General features: G+C 35.8%; 1 protein-coding gene across 3 annotated transcripts in view; it reads left to right on the top strand.

Moving 5' to 3' along the window:
* Positions 1-494: 494 nt before the first annotated feature.
* Positions 495-26,211, top strand: part of LRRFIP2 (LRR binding FLII interacting protein 2) — a gene marked incomplete at both ends in the record, with an annotated part of 50,747 nt that continues 25,030 nt past the window's right edge. The window contains 12 exons of one of the 3 annotated variants that reach the window (XM_082015516.1): positions 495-584; positions 12,050-12,136; positions 13,616-13,666; positions 16,096-16,149; positions 17,937-17,990; positions 19,920-19,961; positions 20,921-20,986; positions 22,420-22,494; positions 23,215-23,262; positions 23,348-23,389; positions 24,758-24,805; positions 24,907-24,960. In XM_082015516.1, coding sequence (XP_081871642.1) covers positions 495-584; positions 12,050-12,136; positions 13,616-13,666; positions 16,096-16,149; positions 17,937-17,990; positions 19,920-19,961; positions 20,921-20,986; positions 22,420-22,494; positions 23,215-23,262; positions 23,348-23,389; positions 24,758-24,805; positions 24,907-24,960 — 711 coding nt within the window. The remainder of the gene's footprint in view (positions 585-12,049; positions 12,137-13,615; positions 13,667-16,095; positions 16,150-17,936; positions 17,991-19,919; positions 19,962-20,920; positions 20,987-22,419; positions 22,495-23,214; positions 23,263-23,347; positions 23,390-24,757; positions 24,806-24,906; positions 24,961-26,211) is intronic. The other 2 variants (XM_082015517.1, XM_082015518.1) reach the window with 2 other exon arrangements.

Below are 26,211 nucleotides of genomic sequence, written 5' to 3'. Positions count from 1 at the left end.
TCTGCTGAATCTGTCTTTTCTGTTTTGAAGAGAGCTCTAATGATCATGTAAGTTCAATTCTTGAACTTGTTGTTACCTATAGGTTTTCTTCATGTCCACAAAATTAAATGGATACTTATTTTTAAGGGTTGTGTAAAGTCACAGAGTACATGGGTATTGTCATTGACCTAGGAGCAATTGACAGTTGTGAATAACTCAGCAGCTGTAGGTAAACTGATGGGTTCTGTTCAGTAGAAAAATGTTGTGTGTGTACACCTTTTAGGATGCAATGGTGTTCTATAAAGCTGTCACAAGATTTTGTGATAAAGTTTTCCCAGAAGTACAACAATTGGATAAACTTGTCCCAATGGCACGTAGCTTTCTTGAGTATTATATAGCTAAAGAATTGGAAAATTTATTACATTTTGGGGTGTGGGTTGTTTGTTTTTAATTCCAGACCTGAAAACTGAGCTTCTTCCTTTCTGTTTTTGCAAATACAGAACCAGAGAATAAAAATGGGAACTCCTGGATCAGGACGGAAGAGAACTCCAGTGAAAGATAGGTTTTCTGCAGAAGATGAAGCTCTAAGTAACATTGCCAGAGAGGTTTGTTAATTTCAAGTTGTCTTCAATTTGGAAATAGGGATGAAAGCAATCTCATTATCCAGAAAATGTTTATCTTTTTAAGCTGTGCATTGAAAAGTGTAATTAGCCAAAAATATGACACTTAATATGATCTAAGTATTTTCTATCAAAAAATCACATTTACTGAAACGTTGTCACAATGATATATTAATTGTATGATTAATGTAACTTCACAGGATCACACTTAAGCTTAGCAGATGTTTCTACAGATAGTTATATCCTTAGCTAAAGATAAATGAGAAATCCAGTTGTTATCCGAGGTCTAAAACTAAAAAAATTTCCCCATTCATCATAAAAGCATAGAATAGCTGGGGTTGGAAGGGACCTTTTAAGGTCATCTAGTCCAATTCCCTGGCAGTGAGCAGGGACATCTTCCACTAGATCAGGTTGCTCAGAGCTCTGTCTAGCCTGACCTTGAATGTTGGCAGGGATGGGGCATCTGCCACCTCTCTGGGCAACCTGAGGGTGCTAGTGTTTCACCAACCTCATTGTAAAATATTTCTTCCTCATATCTAGTCTAAATCTACCCTCCTTTCATTTAAAATCATTACCCCTGGTCCTGTTACAACAGGCCCTGCTGAAAAGTCTGTCCCCATCTTTCTTGGAAGCCCCCTTTAAGTACTGGGAGGCTACAATAAGGTCTCCCTGGAGCCTTCTCTGCTCCAGGCTGAACAACCCTAGCTCTCTCAGCCTTTCCTCACAGGAGAGGTGCTCCAGCCCTCTGATCATTCCTGTGGCCCTTCTCTGGACCCTCTCCAACAGGTCCATGTCTTCCCTGTGCTGAGGGCTCCAGAGCTGGCTGCAGTACCCCAGATGGGGTCTCTGCAGAGCAGAGGGGCAGAATCACCTCCCTCGACCTGCTGGCCACGCTGCTTTGGATGCAGCCCAGGATACGGTTGGCCTTGTAGGCTGTGACCACAAATTGCCAGCTCATGTCCAGCTTTTCCTCCACCAGTACCCCCAAGTCCTTCTCGGCCGGACTGCTCTCAATCCTTTCATCCCCCTGCAATTTATACTTACCATCCTAAGAATACTACACACTGCGATTTATGGCATTGTAGTGTGTAGTATTTAATGTATTAGTGTTGAATAAGTAATAGTAATTATTAAAAGGTTTTTGTAATATATTCTATTTGAAATGTGAATAGTCACATTTCTGTCAAAACAAGCCTAATATGTACACTATACTAGGACTTTCTTAACAGAGTCACCACCTGTAAAACAGAGACCTGGAGGTAACCAGCTAAAAATGCGATTAACAAGAAGTTGATACAAAGGGGAATTTTGCATACAAAGGGGAATTTTGTCCCACCGGATATAGGAAGGAGGCAGCTGGAATTTAGAGTTTTACAGACGTCTGTTTGGACTTGAGTTTTTCTGGGAGGAAATGCTGTGATGTGGGAACAAAAGCCTTAGTACTGTTTGTATACAAGTGGATAAAGAAGCTTTGAGATACACTGTCTATGAAGCTGCTCACACTAGTTGACGTAAGACTGCGAAATGCAGGTTCTAATTGGCCTTGTAATGTAAACTGTTACCTGTATATGTGTGTGTGCGTAGTATATATAAATATATGTGTGTTAGACAAAATAGGTAGGTGATAGGTCTTTGAAAATGTAGCTTCTGTATGAATTTTCAAATGTAGCCATCGTAGACTGTAGGCACAGGAAATGCTCTGTCAGAAAAAAAAAAAAATCTTTTAGTTGGTAACTTTCCAGAAACCTATGGTTACACAAAATCTAATGGGAGTTCTTACCCTACCCTGTGGGTGTGTTCTGTGTGGGCCTTTGGGTCATGTATGATCTCACTCATTAAGTTCCATCTCACATTTTGGGGGAAAATGGTTAATGAAGGAGAAGGAATCTGGCTTTAAATTTCTTTGGAGTATTCTTTGCATGGTTCCAACTTAAGCTTACAACTTAGCCTAGGAAAAAAAAGTCTCAATAGCAAGGAGTATTACTTTACTTAAAATTACTGTGGAGCTTTGTTCTCTTACATCACTACCCCTCTCAATTAAAATTTGAGCATGAATGTAAATTAAACAAAAATGAAGGGTTTTTTTTCACCTTAATGCTAAATTAAAGTAATACTAGGTCTCTCAGGTAGAGGTCTGTGTAGGACAAGCTGCCCCTTAGATCCCATGTCAGCAACTGAATTGATAGTTGTAATTGAATTGATAGTTGGACAACACTATGAATTACAACTTACTCTAAAGAAAACTTTTACTTTAAAGGAACAGAATGCATTTCTTGGGATATAACAGCAGAGGCCAGTTACCAAAACTAAGTTCTGTCTTTAAATAACAACGGATTTTACTGTGCCATACATATGCCTTATCATTTGAGGCAGGGGAGAAGCTTTCAGTTGCTGTACTCACATAGGGCATGCTAATTCTCAGTGCATGAAGATACAGGGTAGATGTACTTTACCATTCTGAGGCCATTATCTCAGCAACGTGGCTTGCTTATCCTTTTATTGTTGAAGGATGTTTTGTTTCTCAACTTCCTCTTCTGAAATTACCTTTTTAGCAGATGTTACTTACAACAGTTGAATTGAGTCCTGTAATCCAGAAGTCAGATGTCTGGTGATGAAAACGGTCCTTCAAGGTGTTCTAGGTATCAAGAGATGGTAAACAGAATATGCTGAAACAAAGGCTGGCACTCAGGATGATCTGCATGGAAAAAATGCATGGAAGCACTCGGATTCAGAGCAGTCACCAAATGGCACTAGGAATGGCTCTAGGGGCGGGAGCCCTGGTGGCAGAGAAGTTAGAGTTACTGAATGCCTTTTTCACTTCACTCTTTACTGCTAAGACTACTCCTCAGGAATCCCAGACCCTGGAGATAAGTGAAAAAGCCAGGAGGGAGGAGGACTTTCCACTGGTCCACGAGGTTTCGGTTAGAGATGATTTGGCTGAACTGAACACTTACAGATCCATGGGCCCCGATGGGATGCACCCGCGAGTGCCGAGGGAGCTGACTGATGTTGTTGCAACACCTCTCTCCATCATTTTTGAAAAATCATGGAGAACGGGAGAGGTGCCTGAGGACTGGAGGAAAGCCAATGTCACCCCAGTCTTCAAAAAGGGCAAGAAGAAAGACCCACAAAATTATAGACTGGTCAGCCTCACCTCCATCCCTAGGAAGGTGATGGAACGACTCCTTCTGGAGGCCATCTGTAGGCACATAGATGAAAAGAAAGTTATCAAGAGTAGTCAGCATGGATTCACCAGGAGGAGAGCATGCTTGACCAAGCTGATAGACTTCTATGATGGAGTGACTAGCTGGGTAAATGAAGGAAGAGCAGTGGATGTGGTTTACCTTGACTTCAGTAAGGCTTTTGACACTGTCTCCCATAACATCCTCATAGTGAAGCTCAGGAAGTATGGGTTGGATGAGTGGACTGTGAGATGGATCGAGAACTGGCTAAGCAACAGATCATAAAGGGTTGTAGTCAGCGACGCAGAGTCCAGTTGGAGGCCTGTAGCTAGTGGTGTTCCCCAGGGGTCTTTACTGGGTATGGTTTGGTCCAACACCTTCATCGATGACCTAGATGAGGGTTGGAATGTACCGTCAGCAAGTTTGCGGATAATACAAAACTGGGAGGAGTGGCTGATACATCAGGAGGCTGTGCTGCCATTCAGTGGGATCTGGACAGACTGGAGAGTTGGGCAGAGAGGAACCTCATGAAATTTAACAAGGACAAGTGTAGAGTTCTGCACCTGAACAACCTCATCCACCAGTACAGATTAGGGATTGACCTGCTGGAAAGCAGCTCCATGGAGAAGGACCTTGGAGTCCTGGTAGACAGTAAGTTATCCATGGGACAGCAATGTGCCCTGGTGGCCAAGAGGGCCAATGGTATCCTGGGGTGCACTAAGAAGAGTGTGACCAGCAGGTCAAGAGAGGTTATCCTCCCCCTCTACTCTGCGCTGGTGAGGCCTCACCTGGAGTATTGTGTCCAGTTCTGGGCTCCCCAGCTCAAGAGAGACAGGGAACTTCTGAAGAGAGTCCAGTGGAGGGCTATGAGGATGATTAAGGGACTGGAGTGTCTCATATGAGGAAAGGCTGAGAGACCTGGGACTGTTTAGTCTGGAGAAGAGAGGGCTGAGAGGGGACCTTACCAATGTCTGTAAATGTCTGAAGAGTGGCTGTCAGGAGGATGGAGCCAGTCTCTTTTCATTAGTGCCCAGTGACAGGATGAGGGGCAATGGGCACAAACTGCAGCACAGGAAGTTCCACCTCAACATGAGGAAAAACTTCTTTACTGTGAGGGTGACGGAGCACTGAACAGGCTGCCCAGAGAGGTTGTGGAGTGTCCTCCTCTGGAGACTTTCAAAACCTGACTCGACATGTTCCTGTGCAACCTGCCCTAGGTGATCCTGCCTTGGCAGGGGGGTTGGACCCGATGATCTTCAGAGGTCCCTTCCAACCTCTACCATTCTGTGATTCTGTGAATTATCAGATTTTTGTAATACTAGCAAGACTTCTAGTGTAGTATATGAAGTTTCCGGGTTTTTTTTCCTCCAAAAGTTAAGATTTCAGAAAGCATTAACCTTATTCTTTCTCACCACTCTAGTTTGACAAAATTGAGATTTCTGTGTTCTGTGGGACATGTCAAAAATGTGTGCTACCTTCCTTTTGGTACCAACAAACATCTGCTTTCTAGGAGATTTTGTGTAACAAATTCTTTGGTACTGATCCAATAAAATAATTTCTATATAGGCATTTTTCTGCACTGGTTGAATCTGATGTGTCGTCTTATATGAAAATACTTAGTGGAAGACAACTGCATCATTCATAGTATTTGAGGTGCTTGTTCAAACTGCTTGCTCCTTGTGAGACTTCTTTCATTTCTCCATCATTCCTCTGCATCAGAAAACTTTTCCTCTGAGGTTGTGTCTCTTCCCCTTCACTTCTTGTAGCACTAGCACTGCTATGTGGAGAGTTCTTTCATGTCTTTTCCTTGCTATGGGAGTTTGCAGTGAGACAAGCTCTTCTGCAATGCCTCTGCGCTAACCAAGGCACAGGTATGCTAAAACATCAACATTGGAGTGAATTACTGCTTTATTCCAAGAACTTCGGAGTTACCAGACCTTTCTTTGGGACCTGCTTTGTGTTCTGTTGTGTGTTATCCTTCCTGGCATTGAATTCCCTGTGCCTGCTGAAACTGAGGAAGATTAAAGGTGATCCACACACCCAGGGACCAGGGATCTATGCATCCTTTTGTGGAAGCAATGCACTCTGCATATTATTCAGTGTCTTAAGTGAGATTAGTTGCAGTTGATCAGTTTGGAAGTCTTGGCTTGGTACAAGAGAGAGGACTACCAGTTTATCATGTTTGTTTCAAAAGCTGTGGGAACAGGTATATTGTCCAGGTGTTCTCTGCAAGGAGATAAGGAACTCTGAGTGCAAATGCACCCAACTACATTAAAGTGGAGTATTGGCAAGCGTCTCCTGATTATAGCAAGGTTAATTTGAAGTCAGCTAATTTTGTATTAAAAAAGAAAAGAAATTTAAAAAGCTTATCTCCTGAAAATATGAAGAGTTCCATTATACCACCGTCTGGTTCCTTCCTTAGCTGTTGTAGTGGATTCTGAAGCTATTAGCTTCCTCAGATTGACAAAGAATATAAGACAGCTGGTGTGGAAGACTCTTTCTTCTGTCTCGTGAAAACTTTGGAAAGTTCTACCTTTAGACAATCTCTATATGTTATTTGGAGTGTGACTTCGTGCTCCTGTCAAGATTAGGTTCTTATGCAGGAATCTTTTTTGTTAACAAATAACTAAATAAATAAATGGAGGTCAATATTCTCAAGATTATGTTCACAGTCTACACTGGATACAGCTGATATGATCTCAAGATCTGTTTTCCCTGTGGTTTTGTTGGGGAGATTCTCTGCTTATGAAGTTGTGAGCTGAAGATACTCAAACACAACATCTACATTACTGCTTCACTTTTCTTTCTAGTTTACAGACAAGTTGGTGTGCTCATTTTAAATATTCAGCAGTAACCTGCCATCACCAAGTATCGCTTATGATTACTTGAGACCAATTTCTCCAAGACCAGCCTTCATGCAAGAGCAGAGGTTTCAGTCACTTCTGTGTTCTTACATTGACTTCAGTTCAAGCACAAATACAGTGAACATCATGCCAGAAAGTGAGAAGAGTCTGACTCTTGTCATGTCACCACCCGCAAGCTGATAAACAGCAGTTTGAAGGGACAATCATAATTTACCATGTATATCCTTTCTTTCCATGCTTGTGTCAGCAACCCTTCCATTCATCAGGGCTGCGTAACTCCAGATGACAAGGAACTAGAGCTCGTGGACAATGATTGCATCACTGTTCACCTTAGGATTTTGTTGTTTATAGCCTTTGCTTCGTAGGCATGTCAGAAGTAAGTGGAAGATATTTCTGAGGAGGCATAAGAAATACATTTGGCACGTGAGTGATGGTGTTGCCTTGGGTCCATAAGACAGTAAGGAGATGAGAAGGGTAAAAAGCATGGAAATGAGAATAAGAAGAAATGAGCAACATAAGTGAATGCATTATTTCTCTCTTACTAAGAAATGATAAAATTATATTGCAGTGTGTAGTAGTCTATTAAGAAGTAAAGTGAACGTTTTTAAAATTCTCATCCTGATGCTTTGCTGTAGCTGGCAGGACATCCTGGTGTTCTGTCAAACACCCTGTGGCAGAAAGAGAGACTGGTTTCTTCGCAGGGGCAGCCAGCACCTTCACCACTACCATCCACTAGAAGAAGGAAAACCTTCCTTGCCTAGGCCTCTTCTGTTGCGAAATGCACGATTGTAAACACCTCATATACCTTGACAGAGAGAAATTAGTTATACGCATTGTAGCCCATGATGACAAAATAATTCTAATTTTTCAATGTAAAGCATTCATAATTTTTGAGGTGAATAACATTTCAGTTATTTATTTTACCCTTATGACGCTTTTATGCTGTATCTGACCTAATAAATTAATCACCCTCTCTACAGTATGAAAATTAAAAGTAAAATATGATTGCTCTCTAGTGAATTCCTTCTTGCAAGGAAGGGGAAGGAGAAAGATGCCTGTCTGCATTATGGAGACAAATGCTTCTTGCTGAACATAGAGGGAAGCTTCTACCATATCAATTCTGTGTACTAGCATACTTCTTACCTTAGTGAAGAACTTCATCACTGCTGTGAAGAGACTAAGAAACACATCAGAAAGGAGAGGCTCCAGACTCAATCTTTACACACACATTCAAATTAAAATCTGGTCTTCTTCCCTTTCTTCTTTCTTTCTTGCCAAAAATATCTTGGATTTGACTGAAGAACTAAATGTTATCCTTGAAAGTTCAGATAAAATGGTTTGAAAGGTTTTCAGAAGATTGTGGCAGAATATGTATTTAAAAAATAAAAAAGGAAAAAATGGAGTAAGCAGAGATTGTTTTCTAAATGACTGTAAGTAGTTGTTAGTAATTGGTTTTTACATAAAAATGAAGAAACTGACCGTGTCACCTGTAAGGAGGGAGAACATTCTCTTGCTACCTCTACATTTACTAAACATACACAATAAAATAACCTAATCAGAGTACTGCTTCAAGGTAGTAGTTTAACTGCTTGAAAACAGTCAGAATCATCATATTCTTCTAGAAATAAATGCTGATTATGCAGGTGAAAGGAAATTTTTTCTTTATTTCTTGTAATGATTTTGGTACCTATTTTGAAATGAAGAATTCCAGAACTCAGCGGTAAGCAGATGGCTTTGTTTTGTCACTCAGAGCAGAGCTAATACACAAAGAAATGCAGATGTGGCACTTGGTTTAAAATAACATATTTGTCCTTAGGATAGACGGTAAAAGATAAGGAGTAGTATGAGTGTGTTCATATACAAAAAAATTTTACTTTAATTATTAATTAATCCTTTATTAATTAGTCCTTTTTTCCTATCCAAACAAAGTCTTGAGTGACTCTTTCTTGTGTTTGTTTCTACCCAATCTCTCATTATAAACATCTTCTCTGTAGCCCTCTCTTTCCTTTCTTCATCACTTCTCTGAATAAATTCCGTGCACAAATTGTTGTATCTATCTATACCTAATGGCTCCTATTTGCCCTCCAGAATATATAACCAAGCAATTTCTTTCCATTTTAGCCACCAGTTTAAGTGTACTGTTATGATTCTAACAGGTTTGGATATCTCATCTCTTTTTTGAAGTGTTCAAGAAAATTCAGCTACGATGTTTCTTTTTAGCAGTCGGAGTCCCCTTTAGAAACCTTTAAAATGAAGTGTCAGATTTGCTAGATCTTGAACAACCCACAGTTCAATTTCTACTTCAGGAAAATAGGAATTTACTATATCACTTTTTAACAAGCTATACTTCAATTAGATGATACTGTATTATATCTTTATCATAAAAATATATTTTTTTTTATGTGTGTCTGGTCTAAAGACTATATAGAGAGTAATGACCAATGAAACTGAAATTGAAACTACAGTCTGTAATTTTCTAGGACTGGAATTTGTTTAATGCAAGCTGTAGAAAGCAACCTGTACTGACTCCCAAGCTCCTGTGAGCAAGGTATAGTGATATATTTAGAATGCTCTTCAATTCAAATACTAATTGAATTAGAAGAGCATTATACCATCACTGCCTGGCCTTTTGCTGTTTCTTTTTTTCCAAAAAGTAAAAAGGAGTCTAGATTTCGTTTCTGAGCTGCTTCTATAGTCCAAACAGCTTCATCTTTTCAACTCGGTCCTCTCTCCAAAGCTATTGTGGCACTGTATTTCCCTTAGCAGATATTTAAAGACTTTATTTCAACATAGATGAAAAATTTAATTTGTGAAGCATTTGTTGGTGGAAATCTGTTTCACAACTTTATGGGCTTTCTTCAGTAACGCAACAGAGTGAACAGCAGCACCTAGGAAGAAAACTATGTCCTTTTGAATTATGGTTATTCCTGTATTAATGTTAATTTTCAATTGCAGTTACATACTTACCAAGATTTATATGAGTGCTCTATTAATAACATGAGATTATCTCTCTAACAATTCTGCTGAGAATGAAGAATTACTCAGTATAATGGCCTTTCAAATGGTAATGTGATTTGTCTCTTGCTCTAAGGTCTGGTGAAGGAAGCTCAAGAACTGTGCTTTCAGCCAACTTGCCAACTTCTTTGTCTTTTTGAAGTTGTGTACTTTTTAGAGGAATCTAGTTGTGCAGATGATTTATTATTATTGTTGTTATTATTGTTGTTTATTAATTAATATAATGCCAAAGCTATTTTTTATTTCCTCTAAAAACACAAGAAATTTTTTTTTCTTCAATTTCAGGCACCCGTTTTATGACAAATGTTTGTAAAATTATTTTGTGTTTTATCAAGGGTTTAGTAAATTGGAAGACATGGAGTTTCCCCCCTACTGTAGGAATGTGAAAGTTAGGTCTCTGGCTGTAGGACTAGGAGAGAGTGGTGAAGTGTGAATTGATTTTTTTTTTTTTTTTAATGTGAATCAGTAAACAAATGAACTTTCTATCTTTAACAATAAAGCCTTGCTGGAGTCTAAAGTCTAGGTGCGTATATCTGCTGATTTATAGACAAAACTAAACCCAGACATAACAGCTGTTTGAGTCCTTTCTCTTTCTGTGCTGCATACATGCCTGTGTGAAAGTTTATATGGGACAGAGCTTTGATTACAGATAATGACAGAGTTTGGCTGCAAGTGAGAAAAGACTTCCTGTTGTGTGGGAATTCCCTTGTTTTTCTTGTGTGCTGTGGTCAGGTAGGAAGATCAGCTTTATGCTGCTTTGAAAAAGGATTACATCGTGGCAGTCAAGAATGATGATACAGGCTTGGAATCATTTCTGTGTATGCAAAATGCAGAAAAACAGTCTTAATGAGAGTCATTTGAAGTTAAGACAAACTATTTTAAGTAATAAAACTATAACGTTTGCCTTCTTTCTTTTCATTATTTGATAGATATTTTTGTATCTGTAGTTTAATCATAACTTAAAGTTAAAACTCTGAGTTAAATATCCCTTCCTTTTTCCTGAAGCACAGTAAAAGATGGTTATTTGCAATTGTCATGTATTTTATAGGTTTGTAATATTTTACATAAACCTATGCTGTGATAGTGGTAAAAGCAGGAAAAAACCAACCCTATGCTTAATCAAAGGCAAAATCCCATTGTATTTTATATTTTTAAAAAGTTATGTAAAATTAAATGTTTCGGATGTTAGGAGTTCTGAATTTTTGGCTGCTGGTGTTTTTTGTAAGTTTTAATTAACCTTAGCCAATTGGAATTTTTTGTGGACAAACTATCTTCAGTGGTTTAATATTTCAAGTATTAAGGGAAAACTTTCATCAACTCATTATTCAAACATGAAAAAATGGAGCTTGTCTTTTCCTTAACTATCAGCTTTATGTAAAAAAAATTGTGGCCTCATCATGGCCTCATGTAATTAATAGATTCAATTTGAGGTAGCATTTAGAGTCTGAAAAACAGTGTATTTCTTTTTTGGTTGAGGCTGGATAGAAAGTAGAGAAAATGCAAAACTGTATCTGCCAATAACCAGGTTTCCCAAGCAGTGCAGAGGTAACAGCTTTTTGCCACTGAAAAGGGGGAGGGTCTCACTACTATTTGTCCTGCCTGTCCCTTTTGCTGGGTCTGGTGTTCATAAGATGCTTGTACAAGCCAATGCATTTCACTAATGCAGCAGAACTACTTTTTTGTTGTTGTTAACTTTCTGCTATGGCAGCTAGTTAAATTGGCGTACAGCAGATTCTGAGTCCTGGAGCTGTGTCCAGGGAAGGTGTTGGGACTATAAGGGCTTGAATGGAAAGGTAGGGAGGTTCCTTTCTGGTGATGGTGAATGTTTAAGTTAGTTCTTGGGGAATTGTAACCTTAAATTTCTTTCTTATATTTTGCCTGATAATCGATTTGATTTTGATAGCTGTTTGATGTAATTTGACTTCGAAGTGGTTTGCTTTTATATATAATTCCAAGTGATAGCAGAGCCTTTAAATATGACATGAATAGTAGTGGTTTAATATCTTTGTTATGATTCTTTCTTTTTAGTTTTAATGTCTCTGTGGCCAAAGATTCTGCAGCTGCATACATGCCTGTTTAAATAAATACTATGCATAGGCAAAGTCCTGTTAAAGTCTGCAAGAGATTAATTTTAGATTCAGTGTTAGTAATATTTCTGAACTCAGTTCTTTTATCAACATGTAATTCTTTCGCCTGGTGATGATATCTGTAAAGATTTAGGTATATATCCTTTGTGAAATTTCGTTCTGAGACCTCTGATTGCTCTACTACTTATGTATTGTGATGTTAGAATCTTAAAGAGGTTTTGTGAAGAGATTATTCAATGGACTACTCAAACCATTATGAAAAAACGTGGATTTAACCTTCAGTATTTTCAATTTGCTTGTAGGCAGAAGCCAGGCTTGCAGCCAAACGGGCAGCTCGAGCAGAAGCAAGAGATATACGTATGAGAGAGCTGGAGCGACAGCAAAAAGAGGTAGTGTAAATCATAAGGAATTACTGCAAACCTTTACAAGAATTCTTAATGTATTTTCTTTTGGTACTTGCATCAGACTTTGTCTTTCAGTGTAATTCAGCTGCGTGTTAGTATTTTCAGCATCAGGCAACTGTTAACTTCTCTCTTTTTTCCCATAACCTCCTCTTTCCCCTTAGATTATATATCTAAAAGGATAACTTGCTTTGTATTTACCTATGGGTAGCACCTCACCAAATATTAATCTGAACATTCATTTTGAACTGCCTTAATAGTTATGATCACATTGTGGAAAAAGTCTACTATACAAAATAGGCTATTAGCACTCTTGCTTTCAAATGAAAAAATAAAACATTTTAAATGTGACTTTAAATTCTAGCTTTACAGGCAAAATCAGATGCTTGGATTCTACCTTTAACAAATGCAGTAAATTCAGTGCTGGCAATCAAAATTGGACAAAGATTAATCTAAATGTTTATCTTTAGATAATTAAAGGGCTGAAGCTTTCTTATTACTGCTTATTTGGTTTTAAATGAGCAGAAGAGGGAACATAATGACAATGTCCAGAACTCAGGGTTGCATAAATAATTTTGCATAGAGAGGAACAGTTTTCAGCTTCTGATGTGAAGTTTAGTTTTGTCTGGATTTGAATTAATAGATTTGTGGCTGAGTCAGCTGGTGGCTTTCTTTTATAAGAACAATTACTTAACACATGTGGCAGTTTCTTTGCTTGCTGTTGCTGTGAAAAAGATCCATGTAGATATGGATAAGTGGCAGCACAGCATAAATAAGAAATGTGACCATACTCAAAATGTTCACTACCTAATGTATAGAATAAACAACTATGAAAAAGTAGAGAGAACTGTTTTGCTCTTTTTTTAATGTATTTATAATATACTTTAACTGGATAATTTGCATAAGTGACTTTGTGTAGTTTTCAGTCAATTTCTTCCAATATGGATTATACCAAAAGTATTCACAATAAATACATATTGTCAGGATCTTTATTTAAAAAAATTAATAGAATTGGCATAATATTTATGCATATGGTTGTGTGTTGCTCCACACATTTCTCCTAAACAAAAATTTGCATTTCTTGGCTAAAAAAACCAAGGAACTAGATTTTCAGCAGTCTGGTTATTTCATAGTTATTGCATTCGATTCGCGTTTTGACATAGCATGCAAAAGATTGAGAACTTATTTTTTGTTGTGATTACATTCAAATCCATGTAAATGCTGATATTGGGGGGGGGGTGGTAATAACAAGTGCAATTTACAAAACATGTTTTTGCCTCAGTTTTATACGGTTCTCGTTATTCCATATTTTCAGTTTTCTAATTATTGTATGTATCTGATATTATGCTGAAGATTATATGGCAATTACCTTAAATTCTTCCAAATTTTTGGTTCAGGAATAGTCTTGTGTGGTGACTAGTCTATATTGTAAATGGTTTGTTTGTTTTTGTTTTTTACATTCTGTAGTTGTCTCAACATTCATATGATAGAAAATGGGCTCATATCCAGAAATGGATGGTAGGCTAAAACAACCTGTTGTGCATGTTTTTGCCACTCAGTGAACTAACATAGGATTTGGAGGCAGTAATTTACTAATGGCTTGCTGTGTGTCATTTTAAAGTGTTTTATTACTGAAAACAGTTACATATAAACTGCATATGGATGTGGATATGCAGGGTACTTTATGGCAGCAAAAGACAAACTATGAAATGAGGTGCATTTCTTAAAGTGAAATGGTTTTTATTTCCAGCATGTGGAAATATGTGCTGGCTTAGTCATGAATTTATTAAAAATGAAATTACATTTGTTTCAATCTAGGTAAACATATTTTCAATAGTAAATGTTTTTATTTCAGTTTATTTCTGGGGTTTGCATTTTTTACTTTTTTTCATAGGAGACTTGCATTTATTTCGTTCCTCTTTGAGTAATGTGGCAAATGCTACTCTTTTCACTGATTAAGTCGCTTCTATGACTTACAAAAATTATTTGTAAAAGATCTAAAAAAAAAACCCAAAACAACAAACCCACAAAAAAACACCCCATGCATCACTTGCATCCTTTAACACCTTGCCCTTCTTCTTGCCCCTCCTTTTCAAATAATAATGTTAAAATATTTGACTGTTTGTTTATTTAGATTAAATCCACTAAGTAGGTAGGAGTAGAGATACTTGAGTTACAATCTGAGAAAACTACTGTTCAATTTATATTAATATAGTGCAGTGTTTCTTTAGAGACTTCCTTCCACAAACTTCATGTGCCTATTACAAAGGCACATGGGAGACATGAGCTTCTTTCTATGTTTTTAGGGAAGTGTTCACTTGTGTGAATGTTTTGAATCAAGAAGGTTTAAGTAATACGTGCCGAAACTAACCATAATTTCAAATAGGTAAAACTACCGTGACAGTTAATCAGCATTTCTCTTGAGAAATCCTAGAACTGTCATTAGATTTTTATTTGCAAAAGTTGTGCTGACTTTATATTGCCTCTTTGCTTAGCCGACATTTTTGTGTATATTAGTTCTCATGTCACTTATAAAAGAACAACGTAAGTTTCTGTTATCTCTAGGTGGGATGCACATTCAAATGCCTTTTTTTTTTTTTCTTTTTTTTTTTTTTTTTTCTCTCTGGAGGGCAAGGTTTTCCAAACTGTGGAACACAGATTGCATTTGTGAGCAATATGTGTATGGGGCACATCTGCTGTAGGAGGTTTCTGAGCAGATGTGTACTCCTTTCCTGGATTGGGAGACCTAACCTCCAAGATAAAGTGCATATTTCAAACTTCTTAGAAATCAAGCTTAATAGCTACTAGCAGCAGCTATCTGTTTACAATATGTACTATACTGCTTACTTCATCCTTTGACCTGAAATGCTCAACACTTAATACTGTGGCTTTCTGTATTCTGATTGTATGTCAGGAAGAGACTTGTTACTCTAAGTAAATTACCTACAGAAATGTAAGGACATTTGTATTAGAAGCTGAATTTTTACATTATAGGAACATCATACTAGTTGGGGTGTTATACCAGCAATTAAGAGGAATCTTATATAAATAGCAAACTGTCTGCTTGCAGGCCACAAATGTTATTAACAGGTATTTGTCCATTTAGACCACAGCCACGAAGTATATTTAAAATTGGCAGTGATCTGACTATAATGTGTTGAAAAGTTATATAGCATAAATTTTCATTTTAAACCTCAAAGTAGACACTATAGAGAGGAAGACTAAAATATCATTATGAAATGAACCTCTCTTCCTCCACCCGCCCCGCGCTTTGGGAAATTATTTTCTTGCAGAGTATTAACTAAGCCTCTTGAATAGTCAAAAAATAATATTAAACGAGTTAATGTATCCAGTGATAATGTAGAAAATAACCACGTGACTATAAGCAGTGTGAAAGCCAGCTTTAGACAAACTACCTGTAGAACTTATAATTGATCAATTTGCTAAAGAAGTTTTGTTCCTATAATAGAGAAAAAAATCTGAAATATGTATGAGGAAACTGATCATCTCTATTAGGGTTAAAATAACTTCATAAAATGTTAATAATCTGACTGTAGTAGTAATATAGTAAATTTCTTACTAATGTACTTGTAATTTTGTAAAGCTTTTAATTTTTTATTTTGACTTTAATTTCTTAATTTAAAAAGATCTCATACTTTTTTCTGTATCAATACCATAATTAGAAGAAATACTGACTACTGAACACTAATGATTAATTATATTAACCTCTGCCTTATTTACATCTCCTATTTTACTGTGTTGACATACTTACCCAAATCAGGTGAAATCACAGTTGTTCTGACCTGAATGAGTTCACTTGCCAGAATGGATTATTCAAAATAATACTTAAAAGTGCTAACAGCATGTTGATCACCTTCGCTTTCTTTTACTTTGTCATCTTTTTTTTTTCCTCCCTATGAAATAATTCTGCATTTCTTCTTTCTCAGGAAGATTCAGAGAGGGCCAGGTATTCTCACCGGTCCAGTCGACGTTCGTATTTGGTTTGTGTTCAAGCTGTATACTTCTCCTTTTCCATCATGGCCTTTAAAAAAATGTTTAGGTTTTGGTTTCATTTTTTTAGGGAGCGGATGATGCTTTAAGTCTCCCAACTATTACCAGTTTTAGGGTCAGTATTTTAAGTCACATATAAAGTTAAAGTTCATCCGGTATTTTATTTCCATCAATGTTAACAAGGTAGTTTATGTTTTTCAATCTTCATGTTTACAAAGAATCTCAGTTGTCACATTTTAATTCTTAGACTATGTTTTTACTATAAACACCTTTTGCTTTTTTCCTTTTTTATATATATTTATTTACAGTATATTTTTGTTGCTGAAAATGAGTAATTGGAAACTTTGGAAATATATGTAGTTCAATAATCAATTATTTGGAATAACATTTAATTATGAGTTTTAAGTATCATCTTTTAGTGTTGTTATAGTCTAATATGATTTATTTCTTTTTTAAAAAGCTAAGTAATTGTACTCACTTGGGCTTCAGATATTGCCAGCTAGTAAGAATTAATCAGCTTGTCATGAAATGGTAGAATATTAAGATTCCTACATAAGTTGTCAATTGTCTTATGATTACTACTACACAACAAATTTCATTATCAGATGCGAAGGTGCTATTAAGAATCAAACACTGGTCTAGTTTAGATAAGTCTAATGGGGAAAAAAATATCATTCCCATTTTTCCCTATCTGTCTCAGAAATTCTGCAAACAGGGAAATTTTATTTACTAGAGTAGATACTACTGCTGACTCAGACTGATCCTGAATCAGTGCCATTTACTGCAGATGAGTAATACTGATCTGTAACTTGGGCTTTCATTCCAAACTGATGCTGATGGTTGTCTGCTCACTGTTGTGTCTCTTCTTGCACATTAAGTATTATTCTGTTTCTTTAATACTTGTGGAAGAAAAAAGTAGTACCTTAGGATACAACGTGAAGAAGAGTTTGGTATGATGCAGGCTTTTATTTCTTTGAGAATGTGGGGATATATTATTCATTAGTGGCAAAGACTTACCTGAATGATGCAAGGTATCCCAAAGACTGCTAATAGAAGTATTTATTGTATAGGTTCTCCTATATCCTCTTTAGGTCATATACTGTGCTAAAGAATGGGTTTATTGAGGTTTTGTAAACATTTTCCTGTTTTTAGTAGATCTGCCTAGAAATCATTTTGTCATTCATCTGAATATATAGGCCAGGAGAGGGACAAATTGCTAAAATACAAGGGTTGGGTTTGTTTTGGGAGGTGGAATAAGCTGTTTCTTTGTGTGACTTAGGGGAAAAAAAAATAGTGTGTCACTTACTAAGGCGTTTCATCAATTAAATGTAATCTTGGATTAAATGAATTTTATGTCTTGCAAATCCTGGTGTTAAGTGTTTCTGCAGTTTATCACACAGACACTTTTGCCAAAGAAATCGTTTAAATGGAGTAGTGTTGACTACTTTGCAAACAGTAAATAGTTTACCAAAAAAGTGTGTAAAATACGCTATGTGGCAAGACTTACAAACTTGTGAGCTGGTGCAGGTTTGCTTAGATCTGCTCTTGCTTTGGTTAACATAGAAAATATGCTAAGACTGAGATTAAGTAATTTACCCTTGACTAAAGAATAGAACTTGAACTCAGCAGATAACTGAACTCATTTTGGAGAAGCTTAACCAAAATGTCTTTGACTGCCTTGGTTATTTTGTGCCTTTCAGTGAAGATTAACAGTTATCATTACAGCTTTTAGAAATTATTTTATATATTGATATATTTTTACAATTTCATTCTTAAGAGTTCTTTGGATATCAGTGGGTCTCACAGGAGCTCCAGAGGAAGAGATCTTGTGGTGTGTAGCCTTGGCATGAGCATGCTTTGATGTGTTCACTTTATAACATATTCTGTGTCTACTTACCAAAGCAATAGTTAGGTGAAAGCATGCTTCTTTAGAGAAAACAGTATTAATTGGACTGCTGCAATGATTGATGTAGTCAAACACTTTGTGATAGCAAGTTTGAAGACTCAAAAAAAATGTTAAGTAATAAATGTTCTGTCTTGAAGGTAACTTCAAGTTTGAAGGGAACTAGTCTCTTCAGTCTCTCTCTTCTAATGTCCCCAAAAGAGAAGTAAAATAAAGTGGAAGAGGTTGTGCATCAACCTTGATAGGTACAAAGATGTTGCTGAAAGTTACAGCAGGAAACCTTTTTTCTCAATTACGTTGTGATGTTAGTCCTACAGTCAAGGCTGTAGAAACCAGAAGTTTTACTTATACAGAAATACCCATTTCTGACATCTTTGTGGTACACCAAGTTTAGGCAACTTAAATATTTGTTAGTAGACTGTTAAGCTGTTAATAGTTAAGTAAAGGTGTAAGTTAAGCATTGTGATGATAATGATTGAATGATCTGTCTCCATTCTCTGATAGCAAGGTTGCTTATTGGTAGGTAATAATTAAAGATAAAAACTGTTTTTAAAAAAATGAATGGTTAATCCTATGCGTAGTACTTTTTGCAACAGAAAGGTACCATAGTCTGTAAATCACATTAATAATAATATTAAATTATTATTTAATATAGTATGAATACTGGATATAGTGGAACTATTCAGACAATATGAAATAATATGAATTAAACCTGGCACCAGCAAATTTTTTGTGTTAATTTATCTCTAGAAGGAATTTTCAGACGTATCAATAGACAATAAGTTGTTCTTTTTCTTGTAATACCCTCAGTAGTTCTCATGTTGAAAATTATGCTGGGTAATGCTCTAGCATGGTATTAGTATATCATGTAATGTTCTCAAACTGCCTTCCATTTATGTTTTGTTTTATGAGAAAGTTTAGGATGATACTAAGTAGCATTTTGGATTGTGTGTTACTTGCAGTCAGAATAGTGAAGTTATGCCTGTGAAATTTTAAATGAACTGGAAACAGCAAGCTTCCATTTGAAAAGTTAAGATTAAGTATGTTAAAGTATGTTAAAAAAAAAAAAAGGTATAAAATCCACAAATGTTGCCATCGTTGAGTGACAAGAAACATGGGGACACTGGCTAAGCTATTACTACAAAGCTGTTTTCATAAGTACTGTTGAGTTGCCAAATCTGGTGGACCAGCAATCTCTTTACACACAGGTGGCCCTTTCATCCCACTCTTCCTCCTTTTTCACACACTTGCTCCTTCTGAAAACACCTTTATCCCTCCCTTTCCCCACCTTTGATTCCTGCCCTGATCCAAAGATGCTATTCCCCTGCATCCCGTTTGGGGATGGCCTGTAGGCAGTAACCTCCCTCAGTCTCTAAGGTGCTCTGGAGAAGCCCCCACATCGTGATGAGTTTCACAGCTCCACAGCAGGGCTGACTCATGGTCCTCTGCACTCCTTTGCCTGTGTGGAGATGAGCTTTTTATCACATAACCTAACAAATACTGTCTCAGTTTAATACAATGTACTGTATGAGGCTTTGCCTAATTATTTAAAATTCTGTTATCAAACCCACATGAAATATTTCACATAATCTACTGCTGTTCAAAATTATCTCACTTGTCAGAAATTGGGATGCTGTTGGGGGGAGAAGTTTTTAATAAAAAGCGTTCCAGCCTCAGAATGAAGTTCAGATTGGATAAATGTCATTCCTTCACGTATAAATTTTCACAATTAGTAGAATATGTTTTCTTGTAATTTCCTTTTTTTGTAGTCATTCTTTGAAAAAAAAAAAAAGCTAATTTTTATCTCTCTTTTTTCCTACCTTTATGATTTTAATTTCTCTTTTTTTTTTACTTCAGTGTGATAGTGCTAAAGATAGATCTGCAAGATATTCGGTCCCTGTATGTTAACACTTTGCATGTCTTTGAGTGAAGTCTGCTTTTGTGCTTTGTTTTTAAGGTTTAATGACGCTAACTAGCTAGTTTGAATTATTGACTATATATTAAGTATATAAATTTATACTACCATACTTTCAGACTTATAATAGGAGTGTGATTTTAATACTTTCCATAGAATAAATGTATGAACTTTTTCTGGGAGAAGATCTAATGAGGTCTCGTATTGCAGACAGCCGTCTTACAGTAAACGCTTTTTAGTATTTGTCTGTTATTTCTAAACTTTGTAGTGAAGTTACATGTACAGGCTAGACCTGGAGGACATACTTTTAAGGAAAAAAGTGTGCATGCATATATTTGTACTCTCCAATTCCATATAGAAACTTTAAGTTAATCTAATGGAAAATTATTTCAGTCCTGAGAAAAAACAGGTGGTTTGTATACCTTAACAATAAAAATGAATTTTTTAAAGTAATGAAGTGATAGTAGAGTACATCACATCCTCATTGGTATTATGCCAAGTAAGATTTGTGTGTGTCTCCTTAAGCAGACAAGCATCAAGTTCCACTAACAGGAATATGTAAGCAGGTTAAAAAACTGTATTTATTTAAACAGCAGTGTTATCTGAATTAGCTACATAGGCAAACACAGTATAGTGCTTAAAATAGTCTGTAATGTTAAGCTTTTTTAGTTTATTTATTGGTTTTACATTTTTTTGTGAAACATGCTGACTTAAGTTAAGCCTATGTTATTCGGTTATAAGGTTGGTTATAGTTTCACTTATCAGTTCTTTTTTACACAGTGATAGAAGTATGGCCTATTACTCTAACTCTGTAGTTAGAATTTTCTGTGGTGTTTCCATTGTAGATGATAAAAATCTTAAATCCTTGTATTTAGCTTCTTTGTATTTTAAGATTGAAGATGCTGTTATACAGTGGTATTAATTTTCTAAATTTTATTCTTAGAGTCATGCTTATAGTGAATCTCATAGTTCAAAGAAGAAAGCTGCTTATTCCCGTAAAGATTTATTGGTTAGTTTTCTACTATAATATTTATTATAAATATAATATGTAGTTACATACTGATACAGTTATGGATAGATTTATTAGCTTGCTGATGTCTGCATAAATGTTTCAAGAAAAAAGAAACCTCTAGTATTGAACAAATTCTGATCTGAAGTTGAGTGTTTGAAACTGTGCTCATGGCATTGGAATCCCATGAATGGAATCGCCTCAATAGAAATCATGTTCTATTGGAAGCCTGGGGGCGGCTCTTGGAAATATTTAGAAGTGGTAGTTCTCTGGATTAAGGTTTATTCAGTCAGGATGGAGATACGTGTTTTATTATTTACACTTAGTCCTCTGTCAGTTAAAAATATTTTAAATGTACACTTAAAGCAGATTGAATTTACCATAAACCTTGACGTTAACCCAGTGAACTGTTGAGAAAAGCATGTGGATTATTGCAATCTTCCAAAAACTATTGGTTTTTAGAAGGTCAGTGTGTAACGTAGGTGAATATAGTGGCAAGAAATTAGATATTTTGGATGTAATTTTTCAGAGGGTTTTGCCACTGATGAATTAGCAGTTGCATCAGGGGTTGAGGGAGTCAGCACAGCAGTGGGCGCCTGTGTTGAGACAAGACTGAAACGATTTTTTGTATTTACTTATAATTATTTGTATTATGGCATCCCTCTGTGCACTTTTGAGGTGTTATTTTCCTGTTCCCTCAGTTCTTAAATAAATGAGTAATATGAATCTTTCTGCCTCCTGTGACCTATTGAGATAAGAAGTGCTACGTTCTGAAAGCACTACTTTTTGTCATGTCTTCATCTCTCTGGTTTTCTTTCTTTATATATGTATATCAATTTTTTCCTGGCATATGCATATATATATATGCAATTTGTGTAGGAAGTCTCAAAAAATAACACAAATAAGCCGAAGTACAGTAGGCTTTCAGCATGCCCGCTCAGTATAAAGAACAGTGGTAGGGTACAGACTAACGCTGATCACATAAACATCCAACCCTTATTAAATTCCTAATTAGGAATTTCTGTCCTCTCTCCCCAAATGCTCTGATTTGGAAAAAAAGATAAAGCAAATCATTGTACTAATTATTAGCAAGTTTTGTCAAATATGTTTTTCATGCTGCACTTAGCAGGGTTTAGATAAACTTTTCAGGATTTTCTTATTGGGGAGAAAAAAACCAAAACTGTTTACTATTTTGGGCATGGCATTAAAAATACAGATAATGCTGATACACAGAGTACATAAATAAAGCATAAAAAACCCGAAAACTGCTTGCTTCAGAAAGTTATATGGATTTTGTATCAACCATAGGGAAAATTTTTATAGCATTCTGTACAAGTTTCTTGGGAATGTTTGGGCAATGTTGAGAGAGAACTTTTATTTACAAGATCTACAGATGCGACCTTTGTTTTCTCTTTTCTTTTTCCTCCCCACAGAGTGGAATTTACTATGACCAAAGAAATTATAGCAGCCTTAGATATAGTAAACCAGTTCCTTCCTATCATACTCGGGTCTGTCTGTTCTTCCTATACTAATTTTTAATGTGTATGAAATACATATGTTTGGTTTTGTTTACTTATGCTATATGAAGCAAACTTCTCTTTCTATAACACTGCAAATTATTACAGCTGATAGTAGTTACAATTGTATTTCTGGCTTTTAAGGGTTGCCTTTTATAAAATGAACGGATGACATGCAAGTTACTCTGCGTTCTGCATATATGGGCTTTTAAATTTGAAATAACTTGTTTCATGATTGCTGTGCGATATAAAGAGAACAACTAGCAGCTGTCACACTTGCTTTTCCCAAGTCCTATTTTTAAAAAACAGCAGCAGCAAAACAGTCTTAAATGTTTAGCACCAATGTACTCCTTTTAATGACCTGTTGTGAGATGGGTAGCATCTTCCAGTACCTGCAGCTACTGTTACAGTCAGGTTTAAGAAAGTATCTAGAAGAAACTGATGTCTTTTGAAAACTACTTAATTTCTTATCATTCTCTTCCACAAATCTTCTTATAAAAATACTAGATTGCTTTAATTAGTTTGAAATTATGATTTCAAAGATACCTTTTTCCTAGAGTGTTTATCCACACTTTTAAAAAAATTCTTGTCTATTATAGATTTAAAATTTACTATTTCAATCTTTAAAACTTTTGGAGAATATAATGCAATAGATTAAAAAATTCAATGTATGCAAAAGTGTTTCTGACTTTTCTATTCTTCACACTACAGTCATCTTCTCTATACAGTGATCCACTGGCAACAGCTAGGAGTTACAGGGTCAGTGCAACATAAAATAATATCTTGCTTATCTTTAGATGTTTGAATGGCCCTCAGAAATACAAAATTACACTTTTCTTCATAGGTGTCTCCTGTAAACACTGGTTTGATAAGAAGTATCAGTTTGGTTCGTAAGCACCATTTGCATGGTTGCCTTAAATTTTTATTTTATGGCCATGAGGCTCGACAGTATTATTACATGTGCATTTTTTTTCTACTTTTAATCTGCAGCTTGTGTGTGTCATTTTGTGGAGGCATTCAGTTTAATGTTTTTAACACTGTTAAATTGCCTCTTGAAAATATTTTAGTAGTTGCTGTTTTACTGATCTTTTTACAGACAAGCATAAAGTTTATGAATATAACAATGATGTTGAAGAACACTGGGGTTAGAACAAGTTAATCCAAGCATACTAAATAATAACTGCATGTATATTACTAAAGACAGTACTTAAAGAAATTAAGCATTTGAATAGGAAAAGTCATTGTCAGGAGATTACAGAAATTTGTGGTCAATACTTTAAATACTTTCAAATAAGATGCCATATTGAAATTTAATAATCATACAAAAATGTAATAGGATGAAAACTTAATCTGCATCTTCACAAAATAAAAAGTAGCAAGAAATGCCATAAAATGGTTAAGATAGCTCTACAAAAAGTCATCTTTAAAAAATGACATGCATGCCTGAAACTTTATGCCTTTGGCTGCTACAACAATTCAAATACAACTTCCATTGCTGTTTAGAGACATGCTAAACCTATGTAGAAAATCATCAAGTATTCTTATGTCATATTTTTATGTAGTGAGGTCTTGTTCTGCACTTGGCTGGCAGAGATAATTTACTTTTTTGGCTTTCTGTATATTCTTGAGAAAATGTTAGCAGAACCATTGAGAGAACAATGACTGCTGTTACATATATTTCTAATATACATGTAGTTCTAATTTCTGCTAGATTTCTCTTTGGTAGATAGGGTAGGGGGAAAGCAGCATGAGACTGTAATTTTTTTTTAATTGTGTTGCTTAGAGCTGCTTTTATTATTCACTGCATAAATAGATTTCAGCCTTGCACCTTGAAAACCTCCTCCTTCAGAAAAACCTGCACGGGTGAGCATAAAGTAAAACTGATAAGTGTACAATATAGCTTCAGTTCTCAGGGTGGATTAAAACTTCTGAAGGCTTCAGAACAGTGAAAACCAAATTGCAATTTAAATATTTAATTTAATCTTCTTCTGAAAATAGTTAAGATTTCTTTTTTAAACTATTTGGCTTTTTTCCAAGCCAGTTCTTAGATTCATAGAAGTAGACATCCCTAACAGCAGGAGGAAATGCTGCTGGATATCTTTACAAATTGTCCCTTCAAAAAGTATAATGTCAACTGGAAAACGCATAGATGGGATAAGATAAACTACAGCGTGTAAGAATTACAGTTAATAGAAGTGTAGTATAATTATTTCTAAGACTGAGTATAAACAGTATTTCATTCCCTCTTTCTCAGGCATCTTTGTGTGGTGATGGATTACATAGCTCATATAGTTCTCGCACTGTAAGTGTAATAGGCTTTTGTTTTTTTCTTTCATTATCTTTGTTTTCTGGTGACAAAAATCTATAAAAATTGTGAAAATGTCCTTCATAACTTTTCTTTAGCCATCTGAATACAGTTATTCTTCAAGAGCAAGCTCAATTCGAAGTAGTCCTGTGGTGAGCGTTCCTCTTGCATGATTTACTGAATGCTTTGATACTAATGCACAACTATTATGAGTATTTACACTGGGGATCATTTTACTGACCAACACACAGACTGGATTTTTCAATCCCACATCAAAAAAAATGTAATTTGTCAAGCGATGTGGTTTTTAGCAAGATGTAAAATTTTAGTAGTAAGACACTGAAGTGTAGAAGCAATAAGGAATTTGTTTTTCTAAACATTGTTTGAATGTTTGTAATGTGTATAATTGAAAACAGTTGGTAATTGGAGTATAGCACATTTTTTTGGTTACCACCTTATGTCATAGTTGGGGCAGGCACGTGAAACTGTTACTACAATATGTGTGAAAGTCTTTTTGGGAAGAGGACTAATGCAAACTTTGTTATATCATGCAATAAGAAGTAGCTAGCTCATTTTTATGGTGACCGGTATTCAAAACTGAGAGAAATTTGTTCCTGGATCTCTGTTGTGTTAACAGTGTCATTTCAAAGACAGCTTTTTGTGCTGGAAAGTGTTTTTAAATAGCTCTACTGTGTTTCTGCTGCAGAACAACTGTCTTAGTTTCATTGGTACAGCTGCTCATTTGTCACGCTACACAAAAAAGTAGATCAGTGTTCTGGGTTAAATTGAAATGTTTGGTATATTTTTCATTTTTCACGTATTCTTAGCAGTTTTGTAGAGACTAAACAGATAAAAACATATTTGTCAGAAACTGGATGTTTTTAGCTACAGCAGATGTCAGAGTTAATTTTGGAGGGTGTAGGAAAATGGGAGTTTTGCCATTGCTTTATGAAGTTCCAAAACCTAAGCTGTTAACATCCATCTGCAAAGTCTTTTGAACTTTGAAAGTACTACTTATTTCCTTAGTTTCTCTTAAGATTAATTTCTTAAAAGTATATACTTCATACGTATGTAGGAATATATATATATCAGATCTCAGTATGTATATGTGATACCAGTAATGCCAAGGTACAATTTGCTCGCACTAATGATGTTTAATAGAGTTCAAAGTATTTGTTTAATGAAAAATAATTCTGAAAAGCAGATGAGATACCAATCTTATTCAGAGATTACCTTTCACTTTCTACTGTTCCTATGGTTAATGTTTTGGTTTCACCCTGGGTAGTGCATTGGAAGTCAGCTCAGTACTCTCTGGAAATCAAAACACGAAGTAGGAGAGAGGTTTCCGTTAAGATGGAAACAGTAGATGCTTCCACACTGGTGAAAAACTGTATGGTGCATCT

This window comes from Phaethon aethereus, assembly GCF_964289735.1.
Source record: "Phaethon aethereus genome assembly, chromosome: 2".
Taxonomy (NCBI): Eukaryota; Metazoa; Chordata; class Aves; order Phaethontiformes; family Phaethontidae; genus Phaethon; species Phaethon aethereus.
This window is presented reverse-complemented; position numbering and strand designations above follow the sequence as displayed.